Below are 25,838 nucleotides of genomic sequence, written 5' to 3' on the forward strand. Positions count from 1 at the left end.
CAACCTGAATCACACCACGATTCTCTGATTCCCTGATTGCTCCTTGCTCCAGTGAAGGAGCCTGTGGGCAGCTGCAGACTCCATGTGCAGAGGGAAGGGCTCCACGCTGCCTGATCACGGCATGCCCGCTGCAGGAAATGTTTCCCTGGCCACCGAAACCTGGCAGGGAAAGCTGCTCATCCACTCCCCAACCTGCCCCATGCTGGCTGGGGACACAGCTCCCAGCCTGGCCTGTCCCCAGCTCAATGGGCAGCTCTGTTCCCAGCACAGCTGCTCCTTATCTGATTCCCGGGATGCTCAATGGGCAGATTTGTCCCCAGAAATGGGTCAGACAATGCTGGGGAGCCACAGGGTGTCAGATGCTCCGAGGAGGAGCTGGGGCTGGCTGCTGGCACTGCCATAAAGGAGCCCTTGTTCCTGGCAGCGTGGCTGGGTGCTGCATTCACCAGGGAGCAGGAGTTGGGTCTGCCTGGCACCTGCCTTGGTGCCAAAGAGCTCTGGTAAATTCTGCTCTTGCACCTCAGACTGACACTTTCCAAGCCTTGCAGCTCATCCTGAGCACCACCAAGCTTGAGTGGCTTTTAAATGAAATTTTTCTAGATGTGGCAAATTTGTTTCAGAAGTCCAGTCCCACTTTTCTATTCCTTGCCATCTGAAGCTTCTTTTTCATTTAAGTAATTTAAAATTTAGCCAGCTACCATACTAGAGACATAAACATCCCTTCTGTGTGAGCTGACTCTTGTGATGCCCTTTGCTCAGAGCTTTTCCTACTCTAAACATGAGTCCAACATTCACTGCAAAACCATATTTAAGGATTCCAAAGCCACACAAAGGTTTTTGCACCAGCACAGTCTCAAAATCACAATTTAGGTTTATTTTTTTGCTTTGCCTCAGAAATGCCTGCAGTCTGCAATGATGCAGCCCCCAGTCAGTCCCTAGGGAAAGCATCCATGCTTGACATCATTCAGTTATTAATCCTGTCCCAATTAACACATCTGTTAGTCTGGAACAGTGAGACATGGTAATGCCTGGGGCAATGACTTGATCGTGGTGACTGGCAGCTTAAATGCATAAAAATTGCCATTGTGTGGGCTATTGTTAGAGTAAATCATTGGAAGGGAGCAAAAAGAAAAATTCCAGAGGGCCTGGGGAGCCAGTTGTGTGCCAGACACTGTTGTAACAACACCGTGATGCTGATTTTGATGAAGATTTTTGAGTTGACTTTTAAGATTTTTGATTAAAGAACTTCTGAAAACAACTAATGGTCAAAAAATAAATGGGAGTGTGTAGCAGACAGTGCCTGTAGAAGGAGTTTACTTGGTCCTTTTCCTGGCAGGTGTTTTCCTCTGACCAAAAGGGTGAAATGGAGTGAAATCAGGGGATTTGGCAAGGATGGTTCTAGAAGGGCACAGGGAGAGGGAAACAGCACAAAGTCAAGAGCCAGGATGAGCTGGTTGGGGTGGGCAGGGGAGGAGGAAGGTGTGGGATGGCAGGTGATGCTGCTGAGGGATGCTCTCCTGGGAGTTGAGGCAGCAATCCCAGCTGAGGGGACTCACTGGGTGTTTTCTGTGTGTGTGTCCAGGTGTGGTGCCCCAGCCCATGACGAATGGATCTGCACAGACTCAGGTGAGTCCTCACCTGCCCCTGGGGACAGCCTGGGGGGATGTGTTGGAGTGAGCAGGAGGGATCAGGTTCTTTCCCTGGAAACCTCTTTCCCTGTGCTCAGCTTTACTGCTGCCTCCTGCTTTAATTACTCCCCACCACAACTTTAATTTAGAGGTTGATCAAGGCCAGTTTCAGCCCCATTTAATCCCTGGGAGAGAGGAGGAGGTGGCAGTGCCCCAGCTGTGGCAGGAGGTGCCAGGGCCCTGCCTAGGGTGTGGGAGAGCAGCAGGGGATGCAGGGGAGCTCCTGCAGCAGGACCATCCATCCCTTCAGCTCCATTCCATCCCTGGAGCAGCCCAGCCTTGCTGGATCCAGGGATTTGTTGTGTTTTTTACTCTGGCACAAAGCAAACTGATGTTTTCCTTTCCTCCAGCTGAATGGAGGATCCACATCTTCATCTCACAGCGACCTGCAGAGTCCTGGGAAGGAATCTGAGGTAAAAACCCCAAAGGCTCCCTGTCCCTTTTGCACCCTGAGTGCAATCCTGCCTCACAGCGCTCTCTGTCAATCAGTTTTATTTTATCTCCCAGACAAGGTTCACTTGTACCCACCCAGCAACCAAAATCCAGGCTTTTCTCTCATCCCTTGCACTGTGGGTGTTCACTGGCACCTCCTTGGGTGGTGATTCCTGCTTGGATAATTTGGGAGGTGGGAGCTGAAGGGATGGCTGCAGGGTTTGGGATCTGAGGTGTAATTACACTGATGAGCTTCAGCAAGGCTGGGGATCTGTGAGGAGCAGAGCTGTGAGGCTCAAGTGCTGCCAGCAGCACCCAGGGCAAGCTAAAATTGAAAAAAAAAAAAAAAAAGCCAATTTTAATTAATTTATTATTTTTTTTTTTTAAATTTGGAGCACAGTGAATTTATCACAGTGTTTAAAGGAGGGGAGGGGTTGTTTTTGGTGACAGGCTGGGCTGAAGGGGTTTCTATGGTATGGCTCAGCACTGGAAAGGTTCAAAACTTGTTGGGCAAGGTGAAGTGGCAACCAGAAGTCAACACAGGGCATAGATCAATATTCTCAGGCATTAATGATTTAGCAGGTTTTTCTCCTCTTAAAATAAGAAGTGGGGATTTGCACTGAGAAGTTGGGGATTCGCAAAGTGCTCAAAAATTTACCTTTAGCACAAGGCTTTGCTGTAAATAGAGCAAAGTCCCCATGCAGGTGCCCTGTGGGGTCTCTGCCATGCTGTCCCCTGCCCTGGGACATTTGGGAGCAGGAATGTGACAGCACCAAGTGCTCACATGGCCTCTCTGAGCACCCCAGCCCCAAGGCTCGGGCACCAGCTGTGGCCAAGCGCCTGCAATCTGCCAGTTCCCCCCTGAGGAGCTGAATAATGCATGTCCTGATCCAATGGCTCTGCCCTGGGAAAGCCAGGCTGTGTCCTGGGGCTCTGCCGTGGTCACTGCACCAGTCAGAGTCCCTGGGGTGGGGAAATGGGCTGTGCTGGAGCTCTCCTGGGCTGCTCAGGGGTCCCTGGGGGGGTTTCCTGGGCTCAGTTTGCTTTAGTTCAGCCCTGCTGTTATCTCAGTGCTGATGGCAGGCCCTGCCCACCGTTATCAGCAGGGTCTGTGCTCTGTTTCAGAGCTGGGCATGTGTGCTGGGGCAGCAGGAGAGCTCTGAAATGTTTCCCTGAAACCAAAGATCTCCGTGCTGGCTTTACCCACGGCTGACACGAGTGCAGTGGGCAGCACCTCCCCAGTTCCTGCTTGTCCACTCCCAGCTGAGCAGTCACACATTCTTCAGGCAGGGGAAACACCCCCACAAAACAAATGAATTCCACAGGCACAGCACAGGGAAGGAGCTTTGACCTTCTGCTCCTAAAAAAACCCATCCCTGAGCATTTGCTTGTTGTGCAGGCTGGAGGAAATCCTTGGTGGGCCTGTTAAGCACTGGGAGGTGGTGGAGGAATGCCTGGATGTGGCACTCAGTGCTGGTGACGAGGTGGGACTCGATGATCCCAGAGGGTTTTCCAACCTCTGGGATTCCTCGTCACTCAGTGCTGGTGACGAGGTGGGACTCGATGATCCCAGAGGGTTTTCCAACCTCTGGCATTCCGTGTGAGGGCGTGGGAATGCTGACACTCCCTCCCTTCCCACGCAGGACGGAGACACGGACAAGAAGGACCCGTTTGAGGAGAGCGGGCTGAGCCTGAGCCCCACGGCCGCCGAGGCCAAGGAGAAGGTGAGGGCCAAGCGTGTGAAGAAGCGAGCGCCGCAGATGGACTGGAACAAGAAACGGGAGATTTTCAGCAATTTCTGAGCCCTGCTGGTGGCCGCCGTCCGCTCTCCTCCCGCCCCAGCTCGGACGTTTCTGAGGTGCCTACGCCCTGTCCCTCGGTGTCCACGTGAGATGCTTTGTGCTCTGCTCTTCACTGGTTGCTTTTACGAGGCGTATTTTAAAGTCCTTTTTATTTTTATTTTTTATTATTATTATTATTATTGTTGTTATTATTATTGTTATTGTTACTCACCAGCGATTCTCATAAGACAAATGTGACCAAAGCTCCTTTTCTCGCTTGCTCTGAGCTCGGCTCCAGCTGCCCACCGTCCCTATGAGAAAGGACTGGAAGAATTTTAACTCTTGTTCCTTACCTGCATCATTTAAGGCTTCTGTTACTTCTTTTTTACTTTTTCTGTGAGGTGTTTTGGCTTTGTGGGTGTCCCAGGCTGAGCCCCATGGGATGCTCTGTGCCCCTGTGGAAACATCTCACGGCTCGTGGTGGGTCCCTGCAGGGTGGGGGTGCCAGGACCCCCCTCCCCAGCTCCCCATGCCCAGCATTAGCTACTCCCACCACGGGAAGATGGACTGTGGCTGGAAATGGTTTGTTGGCTTTGCTATTGAAGCAAAAACATTTGTTTTGTTGGTTTTTTTTGGTTTTTTTTTATTGAAATCCCATGTGTTTCCAGTTAGTTTAGGAACCTCCCCCCAGCAGCAGCTCCTGCCCAGGCAGTAAAAGCCCATTTTTCACCCCAAACAGCTGTGCAGAGGGGAGAGGGTGGGGTTTAAAAGCAAACCCCAAGCCCAAAGGGCACAGCTCTCCCTGCCTGCAGCCGTGGATGCGGCAGGGCAGGAGGGAGAGGGGCAGTCCTGCCCCACGGAGCACGAAGATGACAACCATGAGATGCTACAAAAACTCCTTGGACAGACCTGGCAGCGGGGATCACCCAACATCTGCTTCCAGGAGGGAGCACAGGGATGCAGCTCTATCTGAGGCTCCGTGCTGGGGAGTGGGGCTGGTCCAGGTCCCACCTGGGCTGGATTTGGTGGCCCCAGCCAGGAGTGTCACCGCTGGAAGGACATCCTCCGAAACCGTGGGGCTGGAGACGGAGCAGGCACTGGTGTGATGGAGTGGGCAGCACCTTTGGCTTCCTGTGGCCTCCTCCAAAGCCCCACTCTGGGCACTGAGTGTATCTTTAAAGCATTACAGATTAAGTCCGTGTAAGCTCTTTATTGTTGCCTTTGGCTGTGTGAGTGAAGGTGACTCAGCTGAGCTGCAGCGCTCCCAGGTAGCAGAGCTGAGTTAGCAGGGCAGGGGCTGGGGCTGTCCCACTCCCTCCCACACCCCAGCAGCAATCCCAGCCCCGCTGTGGGAAGGGACTGGGAGTACAAAGCCACTTTTCCCAGTCCCCTGGCCGTGGATGGTGTGACCACAGAGCTGTGGCTGTGCCCTGCTGGGATGAAACCCTCGCGTGGTCAGTGTGCTATGGATGTGGGAACAGCTCTGCATGGATTTCCTAAGGTATTTCCACATTTTGGAGCTAAAAGGTGCCTTATACCATTCTCTGCCCTCCTCAGCAGCGAGCTGGGGCTCAGCACAGGGTGTTTGGCTTCCCTGGGGAGCAGCTGGAGCCCGTGGCCTTATGCTGCTGGCAGGAGAGTGTGGAGAGCCTCAGGGGTGAAGGAGATGAGTTCTCTTTATGAAAGTTATCTTCTAGGATTGTCGATGGGCTGAACAGGTTGAAAATAATGACTTTGCAGAGGAACAGGTGCAGGTGTTTGGCTGTGGGTGACGAGACAGGCGCTGGGGTGATGGGGGATGTAGAGAGGCTGCCTCCCCTTGGGGCTCTGCCATTAACAAGACACCTCTTCCCCCTCCCACTTCAAATTCCTGCTCTCTTTCTGGCCCCCAAAATACTGTCTTCTCTCTCTGGGTGATGTTTGGAAGGAGCTCTTTTCCATGGTGTGCACGTTGCTTCCCGTGCCCGTGTTGCCAAACCCCGGCAGCGCCGGGCTGTGCAGGGCAGAGCGTTCCCAGGACACAGCAGAGAGCACAGACCTGGTGACAACACCCCAATTCTCATCCAGGACTGCTGTACTTGAAGGGGGGAGTAAGAAAAAAAAAAAAACCAACCTTGTGTAGTGTTGAATGTAGATCAAAAGAAATCAGGTGTGCAAATCCGTGTTGGTAAGATTGAAAATTTTAATCTCTTAGTCTGTGGAAACTGCTCCTGGTTGAAGCATTACTGCATTCCTGACATCTTGTAGCTCAGTAGTAATTATTCAGTTCCTGTACATTTAACTTGGAAAAGAAAGAAATCAATAAAGTCTAAGGCTGTCAGCAGCATTGCAAACCCACCATGTACACGGTAATGTCAGTAATAAACTTGGTTTGCCATGTACCCAGCACTTATCTGCTCCTTCCTCAGCTGCTCAGGGAGCCCAGAGCGGAACTGCAGCCCTTTAGCACATTGTAAACTTTGCTTCCTCCCTCGCCTCTTTAAAGAGGAGCTGGAATTACTCCTTTGAAGCTCCACAATGAAGTCAGCACTGCCCTTTCTTTGAAGAACAAAACCAGGGGTGGTTCTGTCCCTCTGTTCTGTCAGCTCCTGGGGGTGGCTGCTGTAACCCTCGTGGCACGAACACTCAGTGGCACTGGCTCCTGCCCAGAGGTCACTCATCCAGGCAGTGATTCCCTCTGCTCCTGCCTTGGGAAGGCTTCAGCTGCACCTCAGAATCCCAGGATCACCAAGGCTGGAAAAGATCTCCAGGATCATCAAGTTCAACCATCCCCAGCCCAGAGCACCGAGTGCCACCTCCAGGGCTGGGAACTCCAGCACCTCCCTGGGCAGCCCCTTCCAGTGTTTAACAACCTTTTCCATGAAGAAATCCCTCCTGCTGTCCACCCTGGATGCCCCCTGGCACAGCTCTTGCCCTGCTGGCAGCACAGCTGCTTGTGTGGCAGGGCTGGGCAGGTTGCCACGGTTCAGCCTTGCTGAGGTCACCCACGTTCTCCCCTCAGCCAGTGTCACACAAAGGCCAGCAAAGCTCGTGGGTGCAAAAAAACCCCTCACCACCTTTATTAAACAAGTATTTACAAGCAGCAGCAAGTCCCTGAGCACAAAGCTTTCCTCTCCAGTGACTCAGTGTGGCACAGCTGGCACATGCTCAGCCATTCACCAGGCTGGAGCCTTCAGCTCTGTCCCAGCAGGATTGCTGCCTCTCAAAGCCCCTTTTTCCTCTGGAGAGCTGAGCCATTGCCAGTGGCTGCTCCCTGGGGCTGCTGCAGCAGGCTCCTGTCCCCTGCAGTCACACTGCCAGCCCTGTGCCAGGCCCCGCTTTAGCAGGACTCAGCCCAAGCAGCTTGGTGGCTCTCCAAAGGCTGGATGATCCCTCAGGGTCTCTTGGCAGCTGGGCAGATGTCTTGGTTGAGGCACTGGCTGCAGCGAGGGTTCACAGGCAGGCAGGTCTGCTGCCCAAAGCCCACCAGGAGCCAGTTGATCTCCTTCCAGAGGTCCCTGCAGCGAGAGGAGAAACAGCAGTGCTGACACACAGCTGCTTGGAAGGGGTAAGGAACAGCCTGTGGTGTTAATGGGATCCCTTTCCCCTTCTGCCTGTTCCTCCTGGCTTCCCCTGGAGGTGAGTCCCAGCCCTTCCTGATCCCTGCTAGGAACAGCCCTCCCAACCTTTCCTGCTCCTGCTGAGCTGGGTGGGGAGCGATGCCTGTGCTGGGGCACGTGCCAGGTGTGGAGCTGTCCCTGTGTACGTGTCAGCTGCTGTTCAATACTGAAAATCAATCACCAGCAGGGGCAGGATCCGGCCCTGGGCTGATGCTGCTGTGGCCGCCGGGCTCAGCAAGGCCCTGTGTGGAAAAGCACCTGGCTTGAGTCATGGTCAACTTGGTAAGGCAAAAATCAGGGGTCAAGAGCTCTGCTGGTGGAGACTGATCCATCTGACAGCAACAGAACCAGCACGCAGGTGAGGTGCTGCTGCTGCTGCAGCTCTGGCAGAGCTACTGCAGCTACTGCAACCCTGGAAAGAGGAGGGAGCCAAAATGCAGTCCCTGGAACTGCCCCAAGCAGGACTTCGTGCAGACATGGCTCCTGCAGCCAGCAGAGGCTCACCTGGGCAGCCACTCCTCCAGAGCCACCCGAGTCTCCTCGGGGTACTTGGTCTCCTTCTTCACCCACTTGAGCCTGTTTGAGATCCTGTGCACGTGGGTGTCCACAGCTGGGGAGGGAGAGCCCAGAGTTTAGGTGGGGCTAGGCACACCTGAACGGAGAGAGCAGAGCCAGAGCTGCCTGTGACAGCCACGGGGCCCAGGGCAAGGCTTCCCCTGCGGGCAGGGGGGAGCGGGAGCGCAGGGCAGGGGCTGCTCACTCCAAGAACAAACATTTTCTTCCCAGGCCCGGAGCCAAAAGCACTTGGGGTGGGTGTCTCTCCCCAGGCTCACCCAGCCCCAGCCAGCCTCTCTCCCAAGGCTCCCCTGCCCCACAGAGCAGTCACAGGGCAGCCTGGCCCCCTGTCCCTCTCCACGTTCTCATCCTCCCGGAGCTTCAGCTGAAGTTACGCAAATTGTGATCTCTGCCCCTTCCTCTGCCCACGTGGAAAACACATTTCATAATACCCACCAGCAGAGAGGGCTTGGGAGGCTTAAAGCAGTGTTTATAATGTGCTTTGAGCTCAAAAGCTCTGAATGCAAAGTGTATTATTGTTAGATCAGCAGTGATAAACCTGTCTCTGGGGCTAATTGGGCAAAACCCAGGAAATTGCTGTAAACAGGAAGACTAAGCCTTGCCTCCCAAATCAAAACGGAGCACACAATTATTTGGAAAACACTTGGCTGGTTTGGCTGCCTCTGGACTTCCCTCCCCCACAGCAGGAGAACAACAGAGCCCAAGAGCTGCTGGATGCAGTGCAGGGGCCACGGCCTGTCCAGCTGATGGTCACCAGAGGGGCTGCAGGATCCAGCTCCCGCCTTGTCCTGGCTTTCCCAGGGCTCTTCCATCAAGCAGCACATCCTTTTGGAATGCTAATCTATCCCCAGGGACCTGCAGGTGATGGTCCAGCCCCATCTGGCACCAGCTCCCCAGGGCAGTGACCTCCCTTGGGAATTTCTGCTGTCAGATTTGGGGAGGAACAGCAGCTGCTTAAATCCTACAGCTCACTGAGTGAGAGGCTGAGGGTCACATCGTTCCCCCACCCAAATACCCTGCAGATGGCTGAAGGGATGTTACCAGGCTCCTGCAGCTGGGGCTGCAGCGCTTCCCCTCTGCCTGGAGAATGGATTGGATTTAGGAGAGGGATGGGAAAAGCAGAGTCCAGGTTACCTATCCCAGCCACGCTGTCCCAGGCAATGTGCATGGCCAAATGCGCCATTTTGGGCCCAACTCCTGGCAGCTGCACCAGCTCTTCCACAGTGCTGGGGATGTCACCCCCGTACTTCTGCTTCAGGATGGCTGTGGTCTGCTTGATGTACTTCACCTTGTTCTGGAAAACCAAGGGGAAAGGCACACAATCCAAGCTGCCCTCCAGCACAGGGAAAACAGACACACACCAGCCCAGAAAAACAGCTATTCCTGAGTGTGTGTTACACATGGGAGCTGTGGAGGAGACAGAGCCTTGACTTCTACTTGCAGTCAAAATGCTGAGAGCTGGGAGCTCCAAGCTCCTGATCCTGCAGCCAAGAATCTCATCTTGCTGGCAATACAAAGTGCCAAAATTGGTGTCAAATCCAGCTCTTAGCCTGATCCCAGGGGAGAGCTCCCTGCAAGAAGGGCACAGGGGGTTCCTCTGTGTCCCTGTGGCGATCCTGCACTCACCCTCCAGAATCCCACGGGATAAATGATCCGTCCCAGGCTCTCCTCATCCATCTGCAGCACGCTGTCCACGGTGAGGCCGCGCTGGCGCAGGCGCAGCATGGCAGCGCTCGTCACCTGGTCCTTGGTCTGGCTGGACAGCATCAGGGCCAGCAGCACCTGGTAGCGCATGACCTGGGGACAAAAGGGACACTGAGACACCCTGGGAGGGTCCAGCACCGTCCTCAGTGCAGGGTGAGCTCCCACCCATCAGCCATACCCACCTCCAAGAGACTGGGAGGTGCAACAGGAATAATCCATAACCTTTCATACAATAAAGGGAGGTAAGAAACACCTTCAAGCTCAGCTGTGAGAGGGCAGGGAGCAGCTCTGTTTGCTGGGATCTCACTCCAAAGACGCCAGTGCTGAACCACAAAGGGCTGGACAAAGCTTTTCCTGAGGATGGCATTCTCAGGAGACCCACAGGATGCACAAGTATAAATGCCCAATGATTTTTCATGCAACTTCTGCTCTAAGCAGCTTTTGAAAATCCCAACCCTTTCCCAGTAGGCTTCAGAAGGAACCGGGTGTCTGACTCCAGTGAGCTCCTCAGGGAACCAAATCCAAAGAACTGGGATGACAGAGACTGGGAGAAGAAGGACAAATCCCAGGAATTCCTCTGCTGCTTCCACACAGGGTTTATCTAGGCCATCACCTCCAATTTCCCAATTCTTTCTCCCCAGATGTGATTCCATCCCACCAGAGTGAGGAGGATGATGCAACTAACCCAAAATGACCCGGGATAACATGGGACACAATCCTCCCTCCAGCTCTCCTGCAAAGTTTACAAAACCACAGGTGCACCAGGGAAAGTCCCTGAGTGCGTGGAAGCAGGATAATCTCAGGGTACAAAGAAATGGTGTGAGGAGCTGAGGGTTACAACATCCTCTTCTTCTTGGCAGCAACAAGCTCGCTTCCCCAGGGAAGAGAAGCTATTTCTGTGTGGTGCACTGTGGTCCCCTGGCCCCACAGCTGCCAGCCCACGTGGCTGAGAGCGTGTGAGCTCTCTGGGTCTGGGCTCAGAGCTCATCTTCTCCCCAGGGATCCCAGCCCAGGGCAGGATGCCAGCAGCAAGGACAGCGTTCCATGTGCCAAGGCTGTCCAGCTGTGTCTTCCAGACCCCTCCCTCAGAGCCCAGCAGGTCCCGCTGCTCCTCTGAGCTTGCCTCTGGATGATCCCCACATTCCCACTCCAGAGATTCCTGCTGCTCCAGTTCCTTGGGGTTGGATTAGCTGGTCTCCATAGTCACCTCCAACCCTAACAATTCCCACATTCCCACTCCAGTGGCTCCCACTGCTCCTCCAAGTCTGCCCATGGGTGCTCCCCACTTTCCTCTGCGTGCCACGGCCACCTTGCTGGGTACTTTCCTTGGACTCCTACAGAGTCTTTTAAGGGAAAGAAGAACATGGCAGCACTGCCCCTCACATCCATCACATCCTCTGGGATTGGTCCCAGAGTCCCACTCCAGTTTCTATCCTGGAAACATCCCAAGTGGGACAGATTCATGAGCATGAGGGAGGCTGTGTTTTCCTGTGCCTGCCGGAGCTGGCAGCAGGATGCTGTTCCCTGTGGGAATGCTGATCCCTCTGGGAATGCTGTTCCCTGTGGGAATGCTGTTCCCTCTGGGAATGATGTTCCCTGTGGGAATGCTGTTCCCTCTGGGAATGCTGTTCCCTCTGGGAATGCTGATCCCTCTGGGAATAGTGGTACCTGTGGGATTGCTGTTCCCTCTGGGAATGCTGGTACCTGTGGGATTGCTGTTCCCTCTGGGAATGCTGATCCCAGTGGGATTCCTGTTCCCGTGGGATTCCTGGTACCTGCGGAGGTGCGCTGATGTCGTAGCACTTGTGCACTCCCATCTCATCCACGGGAGCATCCCTGCTGCTCCTCATCTCCCGGATGCGCTCCAGCTGCTCACGCCAGGCCGGCGGCTCCCAGCGCTCTCCCCGGGGCTCGGCCCCATCGCCCTGTCCCGCTTCATAGGCGATGGCGAGGCTCTTCCTCCTCCTCCTCCTCCTGCTGCTCGGCCTCGGGGTGCCCGCCGTGCCCTGGATCCCTGCAGGGGATGGCAGGGACATTCCAGGCTTGAGGAAAGCTGCCTCCACCGCTCGCGGGGCTCAGTGACAGCACCGAGCAGCCAGGGGAGCCCGGGCAGGGCGAGCTCCCTGCCCTCAGGCCCAAAGCGAACAGCGCAGCGCCAGCCGCAGCCAGCACGGGCTGAGGGAGCTGGGAGACAAACGGCAGCAGGTGACAGATGGGGACACAACACAGGTGAGGCTGCTGAAGGTGCATCCCCAGCCCAGGACACCCAGCAGGCCGGGCCCGCCCCCGGTGCAGCCCCAGCCGCTCCATGTGCGCCACAGCCCCGATGCTCCCTCCCAGTACTGCCCGCAATCAGCAATCTCCCCTCTCCCCGTTCCCTCAGGAGGCCGCGATCCCTGTCTCCTGTTGCTGATCCCCGGCCGTACCCGCGGTCCCCCCGGCCGAGCGGAGCCGCCGCAGCGCCCCAGGCCCGGCGCGGGCCGCGCTCATGGCGGCCCCGCGAACTACCGGGCCCAGAGAGCAGCGGGGCCGGAAGGGGCGGGGCTCCCGCGGGGGCGGGGCCGGCACCGGGCCCCGAGCGGAGCGGGCCGGGGGCGGCGGGGCCGGGCCGGGCCGGGCCGGGCTCGGGGTGAGTGATGGGGGGACACGGCACCTTGGGAGGGGAACGCGCTTTGGGGACGCGCTGTGACCCCGCTGCGTTCGGGGGGTCCGGGGTGTGACCCCCGCTGTGTTTGGGGGATGTGCTGTGACCCCCGCTGTGCTCGGTGTGATCCCCATTCTGTTCGGGGGGTTTGTGGTGTGACCCCCGTTATGTTCCGTGTGACCCCCGTTATGTTCCCTGTGACCCCCGTTATGTTCGGGGGTCTGTGCTGTGACCCCGCTGTGTTCGGGGGGTTTTGTGGTGTCACCCCCGCTGTGTGTCCCTAAGCGGTTGTGGCATGTTCTGGTTGGGCAGTGGGATGTGGCATGTCCTGGATGTGCCATGTCCTGGCTGGGTGGTGGGATGTGGCATGTCCTGGATGTGCCATGTCCTGGATGTGCCATGTCCTGGATGTGGCATGTCCTGGATATGGCGTGTCCTGGATGTGGCATGTCCTGGATGTGGCATGTCCTGGCTGGGTGGTGGGATGTGCCATGTCCTGGATGTGCCATGTCCTGGATGTGCCATGTCCTGGATGTGCCATGTCCTGGATATGGCATGTCCTGGATGTGCCGTGTCCTGGCTGGGTGGTGGGATGTGGCATGTCCTGGATGTGCCATGTCCTGGATGTGGCATGTCCTGGCTTGTTTGGCGGTGACAGGGGGACAATGTGCCATTGCCCAGGGTGGGTTAGGGCTGTGGGGGTCCCCAGGTGAGCACTCCCCTGGGGACAGGGGGCTGGGGGCTGTGTGTGTCCCTGAGGATGGTGGGCAGGGGGCCGTGTCCCCTGGTGACACTGGGCAGGGTCCGTGGTGTGGCCCCTGCGATGCAGGGACAGGCTCTGTATCACCAGGGACTGCTGTGCCCGGGGTGTGGGAAGGCCATGGGATGAATGTCCATGGGAATATTGGGGTCTGGGGTCGTGCAGGGTCGTGTGCCCAGGGCAAGGGTCCCCAAGGGACAGGGGGAGGCAGTTTGTGGGGGTTGTTGTAATGACCATCCTTGTTCTTGCCCCGTCTTTCTCTTGCCATGGCAGCACTTGGATGTTCCAGCACTCAGATTTGTAAGTCCTTCCTCACTTCCACATCGAGAGCACAGCCTGGTGTGCTTGGCCTTTGCTTTGGGAGCAAGTGTCCAGCTCACACCCTCCAAAAAGTGTGTGTATGTGGATAGACTGCAAAAATCAGCCTGTGTGCTGGGCTGGGCATTCCGAGCTCCCGGGAAAGGGTATCCCAAAGGTGCCCTGTTCCATGGAGAGCTGCAGGATGAGGGTGCTGAAGGCAGGAGCAGCACGAGCTCCTTGTGTTTCCTCAGTGTTGGGCTTCTCCGTGTTTGAAAAGGCTCAAGACACACTTTGGAAAAGCCCCTGTGTGATGCTGTTATTGGGGTTTTCCTGCTGAAATATTCCCCTTGGCCCTCCCTTGGCAGAACCCTGTTCTGTGTTTGCAGGGTCTCAGCACTTGGCAGCAATGGCAAAGCCTCAGAGCAAAGATTCCGGCCTGAAGGAGAAGTTCAGGAACCTCCTGGGGCTGGGAACATCCCGGGGAAGTTCCAAATCGTCGGAGGGCAAGCAGACAGAGTTTATCATCACTGCAGAAATACTCAAGGTGTGAGAACTGAGTGAAGGGCTGGGGCAGTGCCTGGGGTAGCTCAGCTGAGGGGATTGGGATGGCTTGCTCCTTTCCTGGGTGTTTTGGCATTCGGTTCCTCTCCACAATTCCCTCTCCTGATTTCTCAACTCATTCTCCAGTGAACTGAGAGCTCAGCTACTTTGCAGCTCCAGCATTTGGATTATTCACTCTTTGAATACTCCAGAGATACCTGTTATGTTGGGTTAGAGGGTATTTCCCTGTGCCCTCTGTTTTTACAGTCTGAGCTCGATGAAGTTTCTGCGGTGGCAGTTCCCACAAGCTGGGAGCTGTTTCTGTTTTATGAAAGCCTTATGGTTCTGTGGAAATGAAAAATAAAATAATTGATTCCAGTAATTGGTACCACAAGTCTGTAAGCAGAATAGTTGGCACACAATGAGGAAAATTCAAAAAAAAAAAGAGAGAAGGAGACCAGAATTCCTTCTCCCCTTGGAGATAAATGTTTCTGGTAAGATAAACTGTTAGCTTATTTCTCCATTTCTTTCCAGGAACTGAGCATAGAGTGTGGATTGAGTAACAGGATACGAGCCATCAGTCAAATCTGTGAAGTGGCAAAAACCAAAAAAATTGAAGAGGTGAGTTCCAAAGTGTTCAGTGAGTATTGGAAGGATGGAAATTTAAGCAGCAGCTCTCAAACTATCACAAGAGACTCCTATTGTTTAGAAAACTTCTTAAAATGGGTGATCCCAGAGGCTGCTTTGTGCTGTCAAAGGAAATTAATCTGCCCAACCTTCCAGCTCTGGAGCAGAGGGGATGGAGCTCTTGGGCTTCCTGGACCTTCCTGGAAGGAGAATGCTGGGGATATTCAGGATAGTTCATAGGAGATGATGTTCAGAGGGGTTTCCTTATCTCCTCCTGGCTTGTTAATAAGCAGCCCCCCCAATTGGTTTTGAACTCATCTTGTGGCTGGGTGAAGGCTTCTGCACAAATACTCCCACTTGAAGTGAGCGTGGAACGAGGAGTTCCTGGTGTGTAGGGCAGGATTTGGTGTCTGCTGTGCTCCATCAGGTGGGTGAGCGTCCCTCAGAACAGAGAACCCCAGACGTGAAACCCCTGGATCTTCAGCATGAATTGCCAGAATTCATTGTGGCCTTCAGATGCCAGGAGGAGCTGAGCTTTCCTGCCTCATGCCTTTGGTTTGTGTTTTTGTTTCTGCTGGCAGCACGCCGTGGAGGCTGTGTGGAAGGTGGTGGCTGACATGCTGCAGCCGGAGCGTCCCGCCGAGGCCAGGCACGCCGTGCTTCACCTGCTCAAGTCCATCGTCCAGGGACAGGTGACAACAGCCCCAGGGGACAGAGAACACTCACCTAAACTGGCCTTTGTGCAGGGGGGGAAGTGGGAAAAGTGCTCTTCTCTACAAACATTCATATTTGTAATTTCGGTTGTGTCTCACAAATGAAAAGAAGAAGCATTTTAGTTTTAAGTCTTGGTTTGAGCTTGTAGCAGAACTTTTCATACAACTCATAGAAAGCTGTTCTGGTTTGGGGTAATACTCTTGAGAAAGAGGAAATACTTTGGGTTAAGTTCAGCATAATTCAGCAGATTTTACGTGGTCTTTGCTCAGACCTTCTAGTCCCAGTTTGCAGCTGGTTTTGATGTTTCAGGTATGCATGGGGTTCTGTGTGAGACACTTCTGGGCAGGCCAAGTTCAGCACACAACAAATTCTTCAGATTTCCCAACGTGTTGCACAAATACAGGGCTGAATCAGCCCAAAGCTGTCATTTTCAGTCTTCTGAGAAAGCAGGGCTGGATGTTTATGAAGAACATAGACATTGATTCAACAAAAAGATAATTTCAAGCATGGAGATTACCGAGGGAGACCTTGATAATGTCCAGGCATTAACCCCTTCCCTTTCTTTATTTCAAGGGTGAGAGATTAGGGATCCTCAGAGCCCATTTTTTTAAGGTTATTAAGGATTATCCCTCCAATGAAGATTTGCATGAAAGGCTTGAAGTGTTCAAGGCTCTGACAGAGAATGGAAGATACATCACCTACTTAGAGGAGGAGCTGGGTGAGTATTGTCCCTACTCAGTCCCTGCTCAGTATTGTATTATCTTCACTGTGGTGGGAACAAATCAAGGCAGAGACATGCAGTGATTACAGAAAAAGGTTGTGGTATCATCCCTGGGTTTGAAGGTGTAGTGTAACAGGGTTTTTTTCCCTTTTTTAGCTGATTTTGTGCTACAGTGGATGGATGTTGGCTTGACTTCTGAGTTCCTCCTGGTTTTGGTGAACCTGGTGAAATTCAATAGCTGCTATCTGGAAGACTACGTAGCTGACATGGTCCAGTAAGTTGATTTTTTTAACTCCTGCCTGCTTATTCCTGGGAAATTACAGAGAAAGTTGCAGATCAGTGTACAGACAACTGGGGTATTTTTCATCCCCATCTGGATCTGTTTCATCCCAAATTTCTGACAAATATTTGATTTTCAGTTCTTGTGGTGCTCAGATCTGTTTTAGTTTAAGTAGATGTGCTTTTCCCATTCCATGGGGTGGGCCTGTTTGCATTGCTTGGTCTCACAGGGGTCTGTGCTGTTACCTGAGCTGCATTTAAATCCCCCTTTAACTTTATAAAAGAGATTGCAGAGCTCAGTGTCCCTCAGGGTGTCACCAGCATTGCCACAGGAAGGGCAGTGAGGAGTTAAATAACATGGCAATTAACCTGACTGTTCTGGCTCTTTGTAATTTGCCTAAAATCATGTGGAGCAAACAATTCTCATTAAATGTTCTTTCTTAACAGCAAGATCTGCCTCTTGTGCATTCAGACATCATCATCTATGGACATAGAGGTCAGTGATCTCAGTTTCTTTTAGTACTGCAGAACTCTTTGAAGTTCTTTGAAAATGTAACTTTTACAAACAAAATCAGATCATCAGACTGGGTTTATTCTCATCTTTCAAGAGAGCTGATGCAATATGTTGTTTGTAAACCAATATAAGTCATACATTCCAAAGCAAAGTCATTTATTCCAAAGCAAACAGAGCATTAATCAGTTTGATAAGTGAATCGCCAGTGCTTTTTTAAAAAGAAAAAAATAACCAAAAATATCTTCATCCCTCTTGACTTCCAAAAAATTTCCTGGGTGTGCCAGGTGAGACTTTGAGCTGGTTGATTCACAGGGAAGTGTACAACCATTTTGTCTTTCCCTTTCCCCAAGATTTCCTTGCAAGTGCTGGATGCAGTTGTTTGTTACAACTGCCTGCCCTCGGAGAACCTGCCCGTGTTCATCATCACCCTGTGCCGCACCATCAACGTGAAGGAGCTCTGTGAGCCCTGCTGGAAGGTCAGAACCCCTGCTTGCTTTGATGAATTCACTCCTGGATGAGGTGTCAGACATACCTGTGCACACACCTGACACCAGTTCCAGCTCGGTTTTAAGATTAAATTAAAAAATTGATTAAGTGTGGAGGGATCAGCATCTCGTTAGTGCAAATCATGTCGTGTCCATGGGGTTCCCCCCTGGATTCAGCTGGTGTGACAGGCTTCTGGCCTGCCTTGGGAAAGGCAGGACACTTTAACTCCAGAATCATGGAGTTAAATCCACATTTAGGCTGCTGAGTGTTGTAACAATGAGGGATTGAGGTGTTCTCTCTGAATTTGCAGCTCATGCGCAACCTGTTGGGAACTCACCTGGGACACAGTGCCATCTACAACATGTGCAGGATCATGGAAGACAGGTAAAGGAGGAGGATCCAAGAAATCCAGGGAATTCAGTAAGGTTCCAGTGAGATAGAGGGGGAGTCACCAACCTCAGCAGAACAAGCTGAAGGTTCTGGTGCTCAGAAATAAATTCCCTTTCTAGTTATGCTGCTGAAGTGCTCATTTGGGGCATTTTCTGAATTTAATTTCCCTCTGTTTAAAGTTGTGGTGAGTGATTTTTCTGCTTTTCATGTTTGTCCATTGCTGTGCAAGGCCCTGATGTGTAACAGCTGGGAATTCCTGCTGGGACAGTGCATATTCCTATTGACTTTGTATGCTGAAATAATTGTGGCATGGTCTGAATCTTCCCTTCCCCCTGTGCTTAGATCCTACATGGCAGATGCAGCCCTGCTGAGAGGAGCTGTGTTCTTTGTTGGGATGGCTTTGTGGGGGGCTCATCGCCTCAGTTCCCTCAGGAACTCCCCAACTTCAGTGCTGCCTTCATTCCTCAAGGTAGGCTGGGATGCTGGGGGAGCTTTTTCATCACCTGGACAAATTTAGACCAAAAACTTGAGATTTTCATAGGCCTGAAGGACGAGAGGGAGAAGTTGGCTGTGGGGTGAAGCAGGGGGAAATGGTAAAACAAGTAAAACAAGAGGATTTGTGTCTGTAGGTGAGGCCTCCTCCTCTGATATCTTTGGCCAGAAAAGCAAAGTCTGAATCCTTCCTAGCAAATACATACATTGTGGGTACTTAAGCTTAAAAAATAAAATACAAAGCAACAATTTCCATTCCTCCCAGTGGGTGGTACAAAAAGTGAGGGAGGATGTCTTCAGGGACAGCCTCAAGAGCTCTCAAAATTTCCTCATCTTAGTGCCTCAAGCAGGAATTACTGGCTTTAATCCCCTTGTCTGCCTGTAGGATGGGGCTGTGTCTGCCATCTGAGCTCCAGCTGCTCGCAGGAGGGCAGAACTGCTCTTGAGAACGTGGTTCTGTGCTGTGTCCTCTGTGTGCAGACACTCGAGTGGGTTTATCTCAGGCCTCCAGGCTGATTTCCTAATTAATAAGGCATTTGAGTGCAGAGGATTTCTGGGCTCTGCTGCCACCTGCTCACTGACTGAAGTGTTTTTGGGTTCCAGGCCATGACCTGTCCCAACGCAGTCGTGTCCTACGAGATCGTTCTGTCCATCACGCGCCTGATCAAGAAATACGGGAAGGAGCTGCAGGCTGTGACCTGGGATATCCTCCTGGACATCATGGAGAGGCTGCTGCAGCAGCTGCAGGTGGGTGCTGGGCCTGCCTGCATGTGCTTTCAGTCCCAAGGCTTTGCCATAAATTGTTTTGCAAATGGATCTGTTTGTGCACTGTGGAGAAACCGAGGCTGAGAAAGGCTTAGCCCAGTTCTCACTGCGGTGGTTCTCGGAGTTTTCTGTTTGTTTTGTAAAATTAACACTTTTTGGCAGGGTGGAACTCTTCCAGGAATGGTTTTGTCTCTTTTCAGGTTCTGGAGAGCCAAGAGCTGAAGTCCATTGTACATGATCTTTTGACCACAGTAGAAGAACTCTGTGACCAGAATGATTTTCATGGCTCTGAGGAGAGATTTTTTGAGCTGGTGGAAAGATGTGCTGATCAGAGACCAGTAAGGCTTTATTACTGCCCACCTTTCGGGTCTGTTCTCTTACAGCTGAAATTTGAGAGTCCTAAAATAGGAAATGGTCAAAAAATCCCAGCAAGGATTTCCCTGAGCTTTATTCCCATGCTGGGAGTCGGGGGAATGGATTTGTTATGTTTGCTTATTTACTAAAAACATTTCTTGATCTTCCCATAAAAGGAATCTTCTGTGTTAAACCTGATAACGTACAGAGCTCAGTCCATCCACCCTGCCAAAGATGGCTGGATCCACAACCTGCAGCTCTTAATGGAGAGATTCTTCAGGTAGGAAATCATAACTTTGGGAACTTCTTACATCTGAGAAGCACTTTCAAGTGTTTCTTGCCACCTTGTCATGTCAGGTAATTTTCTGAAAGGTTTTCTGAAGTTCTGAGTTAGTAAATGGCTGCTGAGAAGTGTGGTAGTCCCAGGGCACAGCACATGAAAATATTTATTTAACAGAAGAAAAGCTTTCCACTGAGTTCTTTATGCTGCTTTTTTCCTTCTTCTCTTTCTCTCCATTCAATGCTATTCCAATTAACTTTGGCAGTTGTGTTCCACTCCACAGCACTTTGTAGTTCTGACACCAAACAAGATTTTCCTGTTAAGCATTAGGATTGCATGTGGGTATTCAGTATTCCAGTTATCTGCCTTTGAATTGGTGCTCCCTCAGGGATTCTGTGCTCTGAAACATCAACACAGAGCAACAACAAACTTCTGTCTCCTGTGTGAAACGCTGCCAAGGAGCAGCTCTTCCTCAGTGCCATGTGTTTGGTTTTAAATTCGCTCACCAGAGCACTTGTTCTTCTGACATGTGCTTCCTGGTTTGGATTGGAAATGGGAAAGCTGCAATTACAGGTCTGCAGAAGGAGTAAAAGCTGAATTGGGATTTGAATTTCCAATTGTTCTTGAATCTAATTTCAGATGTAGAGACATTAACTGGGGGCTCAGCTGATCTCTTACAGTTACTGTTCCAACTCTGAAGAAGTTTCTTATTTTCCTGTAGTTTTATTTTAATTTTCCCCCTTCCCTAAATACCAACACCTCTTTATTTTATCCATTTTGGATTTGCTTTTCTGTTTTAGGAACGAGAGCCGTAGTGCTGTTAGGATTAAAGTTCTGGATGTGCTGTCCTTCGTGCTGAGCATCAACAGACAGTTCTATGAGGTGGGTGTTTGCCTGGGGGTCCCAGCTGAGCTCTCAAAGCTTTTGGTGGTGCACATTTTCCTGGGGGCTTCAGACCATGGGGAAGGTCCAGCCCTGGGCTCTAAATCTCACTCACACAGACTTCTTTCTTTGGGGATTTGCCATTATTTGTCCTTAGCTGGATACAGGAATGTGCAGCTTGCAGTGGGAGGACAGACCTGGTTGTGCCTTGGCTTCCCTGTTTTAAGGCCATTAATTCCATGTCCATTTTGTTTTGGAAGAATTGTCAGTCGATGTGAGAGGTGCAGATTTATAAGCTTTGGGAAAGGATGGGGACTGGACATATTGAGCAGTGACTGGTCTTGGTGCTTGCAGTTCAATTGCTGCCAAAGATGGAAACTGTTAGAGAGGTGTTAGGGAAGAGCTCCAGGGATATCTTGAGCTCCTCAGAATGTGCCCAAAGTGTCTGAGGGCAGGAAGGGGCAGAGATGCTCCTCAGATTCCTTCAAGGTTTGTGAAAACATGAAGCTGTTGGTGTTTCTCTCAAAAAAACAAGACCTAGAAATCCCTTGTCTGTTTGAGCCTGGGCTGTCAAATCTATAGAACAGACAAACCCAAAGCACTGAAAAGTTCAATAAAACTCACAAATATCTGGAGGGATGGCAGGCAGAAATACCTGTTGGTTGGAAGAGGAGATGAAGGGATGAAACAGTGGAGGAACAAGCCTGCTACCAGAATAGCTGAGTTCTTTTGTTTGCAATTCTTTCTCGAGCATTCTGAGCACCTGACAGCTTAGGAAGGTGTGTTCTCTTGCAGGAAGAGCTGATAAACCTGGTGGTGATCTCCCAGCTGGCTCACATCCCAGAGGATAAAGACCATCAGGTCCGAAAATTGGCCACTCAGCTGCTGGTGGACCTGGCTGAAGGCTGCAACACTCATCACTTCAACAGCCTGCTGGATATCATAGAGAAGGTGAACAAAACCTCCAGGGCTGGCAGCTTTTCCAGCAGGGATGGTTTCCTGAGGCTTCCCTCGCCTTCCAGCATGGAAATACAGGAAGGATGTGCTGCAGGTTTAAACCATGTGTTGCTTTTCCCTTTCAAAGGTGGCTGCACATTCCCTGTCATCTCCTTCAGAGCTGGAAGAGAGGGACTTGCTGTCATACTCAGCTTCTCTGGAGGATGTCAAGACAGCAGTCCTTGGGCTCCTGATAATTCTTCAGGTAAATGCTGCAGAGCATTAAACACAGATTGTCCTTAATACTCTTCTGCTGGACTTGGCTTTTTGGATAACCCTTCTCCCACTATTAATTATTCTGAATTTTATTTATCTATTTAATATTTTAACTCCTATTTTGGTCAGTCCTTTGATTTTGAGTACTGTGGGACCGTGCTAAGTTGTATTTTCTTAACTCCCATTGTATAACCCAGATGAGCACATTTTCCTGTGTGGAGGGAGGATGTGGCCATAAACTAGCAGAAAGGAGGAGTTCATAACCTGGAATAGATTTAATAGATCTGTTTGAGCAGAATGTGCTGGGCTGTGGTGGAGAGCAGGCTGTTCTCTGGAGCAGCCAGAGCTCCTCTGGAGTCTCTGCAGAGGTTCCTTCCAGAGCCACCTGCTTGTGTCACATTGAGGGTGAAATTTTTGCTGCATTTCTGCTGGAACTGGCAGTGCAGCCCCAGGTTTGTGACAGATGCTGGGCTGTGTTTGTGTGCCTGCAGACCAAGCTGTACAGTTTGCCCTCCAGCCACGCCACGCGGGTGTACGAGATGCTGATCCAGCACGTCCAGCGCCACTACATCTACTCCTACAGCCTCCCTGTGGCCAGCAGCATCAGGCTGCAGGTAGGAGCAGCCCCTGTGCTCCCAGGGCCACGGCTGCACAGCCCTCTGGGGTTTCAGCTGGGGACTGGGTGCTCTAGAGCTTGCAAGAAGTAGAATGAAATGTTTCGTGGCTCGCACGGGTGTGTAAATGCAGCGTGACACCGGCAGTGATGCCTCCTGCAGAACAAGCCATGGCATCTCTTAAAAATCCTTCTGCTCCTGGAAAAATATTGTGTGGGGGTGGGGGAATATTCCAGTGGCTCAGGGTTGGAGTGACTCCAGTGTGTTCCCTGTTGCAGGTGTTTGATTTCCTGCTGATGCTCCGAGCTGACTCCCTGCACCGCCTCGGCCTCTCCAACAAGGATGGGGCAGTGAGGTTCAGCCCCTACTGCCTGTGTGATTTTGTGTAGGTTTCTCTTTGTGTTAAACAAAATAATCAGAGTGGTTTGGGTTGGAAAGGGATCCCAGAGCTCAACCAGTGCCACCCCTGCCATGGCAGGGACACTTTCCACTGTTGCAGGTTGCTCCAAGCCCCACCCAGCTGGGCCTTGGACATTTCTTAATTTATTTTATTTTATAAAGCTGTTTTCCAAACTAAATTGTGTTCTTGCTGAACTTAGTGTTCCATCAGTTGCAGTGTGCAGTTTTTCTAAGTCTTCCACTTCTTAGACCAGTCTGTAGTTACAGCCTAGGATTGTCTGAACCAGTAACTCATTGGTGAGCTGCTCTTACAAATCGTTTACCTGTAGAGCTTTCAACCTCAGACATGAAATTTAAGTTCCTGCTCATAAAACTTCCCCCAAAAATGTGCAATTTTTTGGCCTCAAACCAGTTCCACATTGAATTTTGATTCGATGATTTGTACAAATCTGACTAGTTTTAATTTTATAGCTCGTCTGAAGTTGTGCAACACACCCCAAAATATACCTTTCTAAATTAAATACAAAAATCCTTCACTTGACCAAATTGTCTGATTGCTGTGTGTCTGTGGGGCAATCCTGTGCTTTTTAAAACTGAAAATGCAGATCCTGTTGCTCAGCCTTTAACCTGGCTCCCAAAAAATGCTGCAGGTCACATGAGTGAGTAGAAATAACACATTTTTCTCCCTTTCTGTGTTGCAGAGAGGCAGAGAAAAGGCCTTCTGAGAAGAAGCCCCCTGGCACCCTGTCCCCACCTTCAGGCAGCCCCAGTGTGCCTTCCCAAGGTGCCACTGTCCGGGTGGGACACCTGCCCTACTCCATGGTCTTTGGGGTCCTCCTGCAGTGCTTGAAGCAGGTATGTCCTGTCCTGGTGTCCTTGTCTTGTGTCCCCTGTCCTGGCGTCCTTGTGTCCCCTCCTGGCATCTTTCTGTCCCCTCCTGGCATCTTTCTGTCCACTCCTGACACCAGCTGCCTGTCAAATTCTAGCCCAGAGTACTTAAATAAAGCCTGAAAAGCAATTTCTGCTCCTCCTGCCCAAAATCTGGGTGTGATTGTGCAGCTTTAAAGCCACCAGTGGGAGCAGCAGTCCAGCTCTTCAGAAAATAAGCACAGCTTTCATTGCAATGCTTCAGAGCAGGCAAGGGCAAAAGCTGAGCTGTTAAATAAGATCCAAGAAGCCATCCTGTTTCTGAAAGGGCATTTGGAATGAGAACCTCTCCCACTGCAGGTTTGTGAGGTGTTTTGAGAGTTTGTGGATGTTTCATCAGCCATAAATTGTAAGTAGGAATTGTTGCTGAGTGTGGCATTGGACACAGTTCTGTGCTGAGGGCTTGGCTTGCTCTGGGAGTTAATTGGTGCTGGTGCTTAGCAGAATTGAATTCTGCCTGTCAGATCTCAATATAATTTCTCTTCCAGTTTGTGGTGCCAATATTGCACCTAGAGCTGGGTGACAGACAGGGAGAAACTTGTGACAGCTAAATGCCACTTTCTTTTTCTGTATCAAGCACGACAAGACCTACATCTGCCTCGGAAATGACACATTGTCTGCAATTTGATTGATCTTCCTTCCAAACTCAAGTGAAATCAGGCAAAAAATTTCCACCTTAACATTTTCTGTCTTTGCAGGAGACAGACTGGAAGGTGCTGAAGTTGGTTCTCAACAAATTACCCGAATCCCTCCGCTATAAAGTGCTATTTTTAACTTCTCCTTGCAACATAGACCAGCTGGCCTCTGCACTGAGCTACATGGTAATGCCACTGAGGCACAGTCCCCAGCTCCCTGGTTTGCTTGGGAATTGCTTGGAGGGGAAATTTGAGTGGGTTTTTTTTTGCTTCAGGTGAATATTTTAAATATTAGCAGGCTGGTTGTCAATCCTCACTCGCCCTCCCTTTTGTGGGGGTTGTTCTAGGTACAGAATAGGTAATAACGAGTGTTCTTCATGGATGGGTGTGGAGCTATGGATATACAGGTCAAGGGGAGCTGTGGGCAGTGCCTTCTGCTGCCTCTCAGGGGGTGTTTTAGTGAGAGGTGCCCTGACTGGCTGTGTGATGTGTCAGCTCACAGAGAAGAAGACCACGGACAGGCTCCACGGGACCCCCGAAGGCTTTTCCCGCACGGATTTGCACCTGGCTGTGGTCCCTGTGCTGACAGCACTGATATCTTACCACAACTACCTGGACAAAGCCAAGCAGGTATGGGGGAGATAGGAGGGTGTAGGGAGAGCAGAGCTTGCACTGGGGCTGGTTAGGAGACAGAAATGCAAGGTTACACTGCCCTTTACTGTCGGGAAATGCTGAATTTGGGGTGAAAAAATACTTTACTGACCCCATGTAGGATTAACTGTGGGTTCACTGCTCACCTGTCCCCCCTCACAGATCACTGAGTGCAGTAAATCCCTTATAAACACAAATTTTCCATTAAATTAGAAACTTAAAAGTCTCAGCTAGCTCCCTGATCCCAGTTCCCTGATAAGAGTTTGGCCTGGCGTACCTGCAGCATTGTGTAAAGCTCAGTGTCAGCACGCAGGCAGAGCAGGGGTAGCTTGCAGGGTGTTGTGGGGTGCTGCCAGGAGTCAGGAGGTGTTGCTGAGTGTCCCTGTGCTCTGGCAGCGTGAGATCGTGTACTGCCTGGAGCACGGGCTCATCTACCGCTGCGCCAACCAGTGCGTGGTGGCCCTGTCCGTCTGCAGCGTGGAGATGCCCGACATCATCATCAAGGCACTGCCCGTGCTGATTGTCAAACTCACCCACATTTCTGCCACAGCCAACATGGCAATCCCTCTCCTGGAGTTTCTGTCAAGTAAGTCACCGCGTTCTTCTTTGTGATGTCTGTAGCTGCGGGTTTGGTGTGGGATATGGGGGGTTTGATGGTGTTGGTTGTATGGAATGCACTGTGATGGCCTTGCTCAGGTTATAAATGGTCAGTCACCTCATTTGTTGCAAGTTTTCTTGCATGAAAACTTGCATGAAAGCCTCTTGCATGAGGCTCTTGCACTGAAGAAACACACTCTGTGTCGTGCAGCTATATGGAAATACGAGCTTTCTTCTTCTTGCACGACGTGATTTTAACTTCCACGTCACTGATC

General features: G+C 51.5%; 3 protein-coding genes across 19 annotated transcripts in view; 2 read left to right on the forward strand and 1 right to left on the reverse strand.

The window, feature by feature from the left end:
• NHERF2 (NHERF family PDZ scaffold protein 2) overlaps positions 1-6,282 on the forward strand; it is a 31,731-nt gene extending 25,449 nt beyond the window's left edge. For 3 of the 4 annotated variants that reach the window (XM_086853933.1, XM_023936994.2, XM_023936996.2), the window contains exons 5-7: positions 1,583-1,626; positions 2,039-2,101; positions 3,764-6,282. In XM_086853933.1, the coding sequence (XP_086710059.1) occupies positions 1,583-1,626; positions 2,039-2,101; positions 3,764-3,922 (266 nt within the window). In that variant the 3' untranslated portion in view covers positions 3,923-6,282. The remainder of the gene's footprint in view (positions 1-1,582; positions 1,627-2,038; positions 2,102-3,763) is intronic. The other variant, XM_086853934.1, reaches the window with a different exon arrangement.
• Positions 6,283-6,936: 654 nt separating this feature from the next.
• NTHL1 (nth like DNA glycosylase 1) lies at positions 6,937-12,280 on the reverse strand. 5 transcript variants are annotated; one of them, XM_086853936.1, is made up of 6 exons: positions 12,207-12,280; positions 11,556-11,794; positions 9,703-9,873; positions 9,211-9,370; positions 8,005-8,110; positions 6,937-7,398 (listed from the first exon to the last, which is right to left on the reverse strand). In XM_086853936.1, exons 1-6 carry the CDS (start codon positions 12,268-12,270, stop codon positions 7,275-7,277), a joined length of 864 nt encoding a protein of 287 aa, XP_086710062.1. In that variant the 5' UTR covers positions 12,271-12,280; the 3' UTR covers positions 6,937-7,274. The 5 variants fall into 5 exon arrangements, 4 of the variants coding, with proteins under 4 accessions (XP_086710062.1, XP_086710063.1, XP_023792770.1 ...); XR_002868066.2 differs by lacking the exons at positions 11,556-11,794; positions 12,207-12,280 and adding an exon at positions 9,963-10,537 and having other exon boundaries at positions 8,005-8,152; positions 9,703-9,891; XM_086853937.1 differs by lacking the exons at positions 11,556-11,794; positions 12,207-12,280 and adding an exon at positions 9,963-11,358.
• The window catches only part of TSC2 (TSC complex subunit 2), a 32,385-nt gene continuing 18,227 nt past the window's right edge, over positions 11,681-25,838 (forward strand). For 4 of the 10 annotated variants that reach the window (XM_086853924.1, XM_086853928.1, XM_086853927.1 and 1 more), the window contains exons 1-23: positions 12,361-12,409; positions 13,458-13,484; positions 13,871-14,028; positions 14,559-14,645; positions 15,233-15,343; positions 15,939-16,083; positions 16,243-16,360; positions 16,813-16,861; positions 17,230-17,355; positions 17,676-17,749; positions 18,098-18,224; positions 18,851-18,994; positions 19,213-19,350; positions 19,543-19,646; positions 20,447-20,528; positions 21,324-21,479; positions 21,613-21,729; positions 22,232-22,354; positions 22,633-22,739; positions 23,455-23,608; positions 24,379-24,501; positions 24,811-24,945; positions 25,363-25,552. In XM_086853924.1, the coding sequence (XP_086710050.1) occupies positions 13,891-14,028; positions 14,559-14,645; positions 15,233-15,343; positions 15,939-16,083; positions 16,243-16,360; positions 16,813-16,861; positions 17,230-17,355; positions 17,676-17,749; positions 18,098-18,224; positions 18,851-18,994; positions 19,213-19,350; positions 19,543-19,646; positions 20,447-20,528; positions 21,324-21,479; positions 21,613-21,729; positions 22,232-22,354; positions 22,633-22,739; positions 23,455-23,608; positions 24,379-24,501; positions 24,811-24,945; positions 25,363-25,552 (2,548 nt within the window). In that variant the 5' untranslated portion in view covers positions 12,361-12,409; positions 13,458-13,484; positions 13,871-13,890. Of the gene's footprint in view, positions 12,010-12,333; positions 12,410-12,431; positions 12,546-13,457; positions 13,485-13,870; positions 14,029-14,558; positions 14,646-15,232; positions 15,344-15,938; positions 16,084-16,242; positions 16,361-16,812; positions 16,862-17,229; positions 17,356-17,675; positions 17,750-18,097; positions 18,225-18,850; positions 18,995-19,212; positions 19,351-19,542; positions 19,647-20,446; positions 20,529-21,323; positions 21,480-21,612; positions 21,730-22,231; positions 22,355-22,632; positions 22,740-23,454; positions 23,609-24,378; positions 24,502-24,810; positions 24,946-25,362; positions 25,553-25,838 lie in introns of those variants that run through there. The other 6 variants (XM_023936997.2, XM_086853930.1, XM_023936999.2 and 3 more) reach the window with 5 other exon arrangements.

The sequence above is a fragment of the Cyanistes caeruleus genome, chromosome 17 (assembly GCF_971803275.1).
Source record: "Cyanistes caeruleus chromosome 17, bCyaCae1.hap1.1, whole genome shotgun sequence".
Taxonomy (NCBI): domain Eukaryota; kingdom Metazoa; phylum Chordata; class Aves; order Passeriformes; family Paridae; genus Cyanistes; species Cyanistes caeruleus.

Excerpts from the sequence above, each read along its gene's own strand:
- NTHL1 (XM_023937002.2), bottom strand. The coding sequence starts at position 10,433 with ATGGAATCACATCTGGGGAGAAAGAATTGGGAAATTGGAGGTGATGGC. Across the intron at positions 9,892-9,962 it reads CACCTCCCAGTCTCTTGGAG|TGTCCCTTTTGTCCCCAGGT; the intron begins GTGGGTATGGCT and ends AGGGTGTCTCAG. Across the intron at positions 9,371-9,702 it reads ATCCCGTGGGATTCTGGAGG|AACAAGGTGAAGTACATCAA; the intron begins GTGAGTGCAGGA and ends TTGGTTTTCCAG.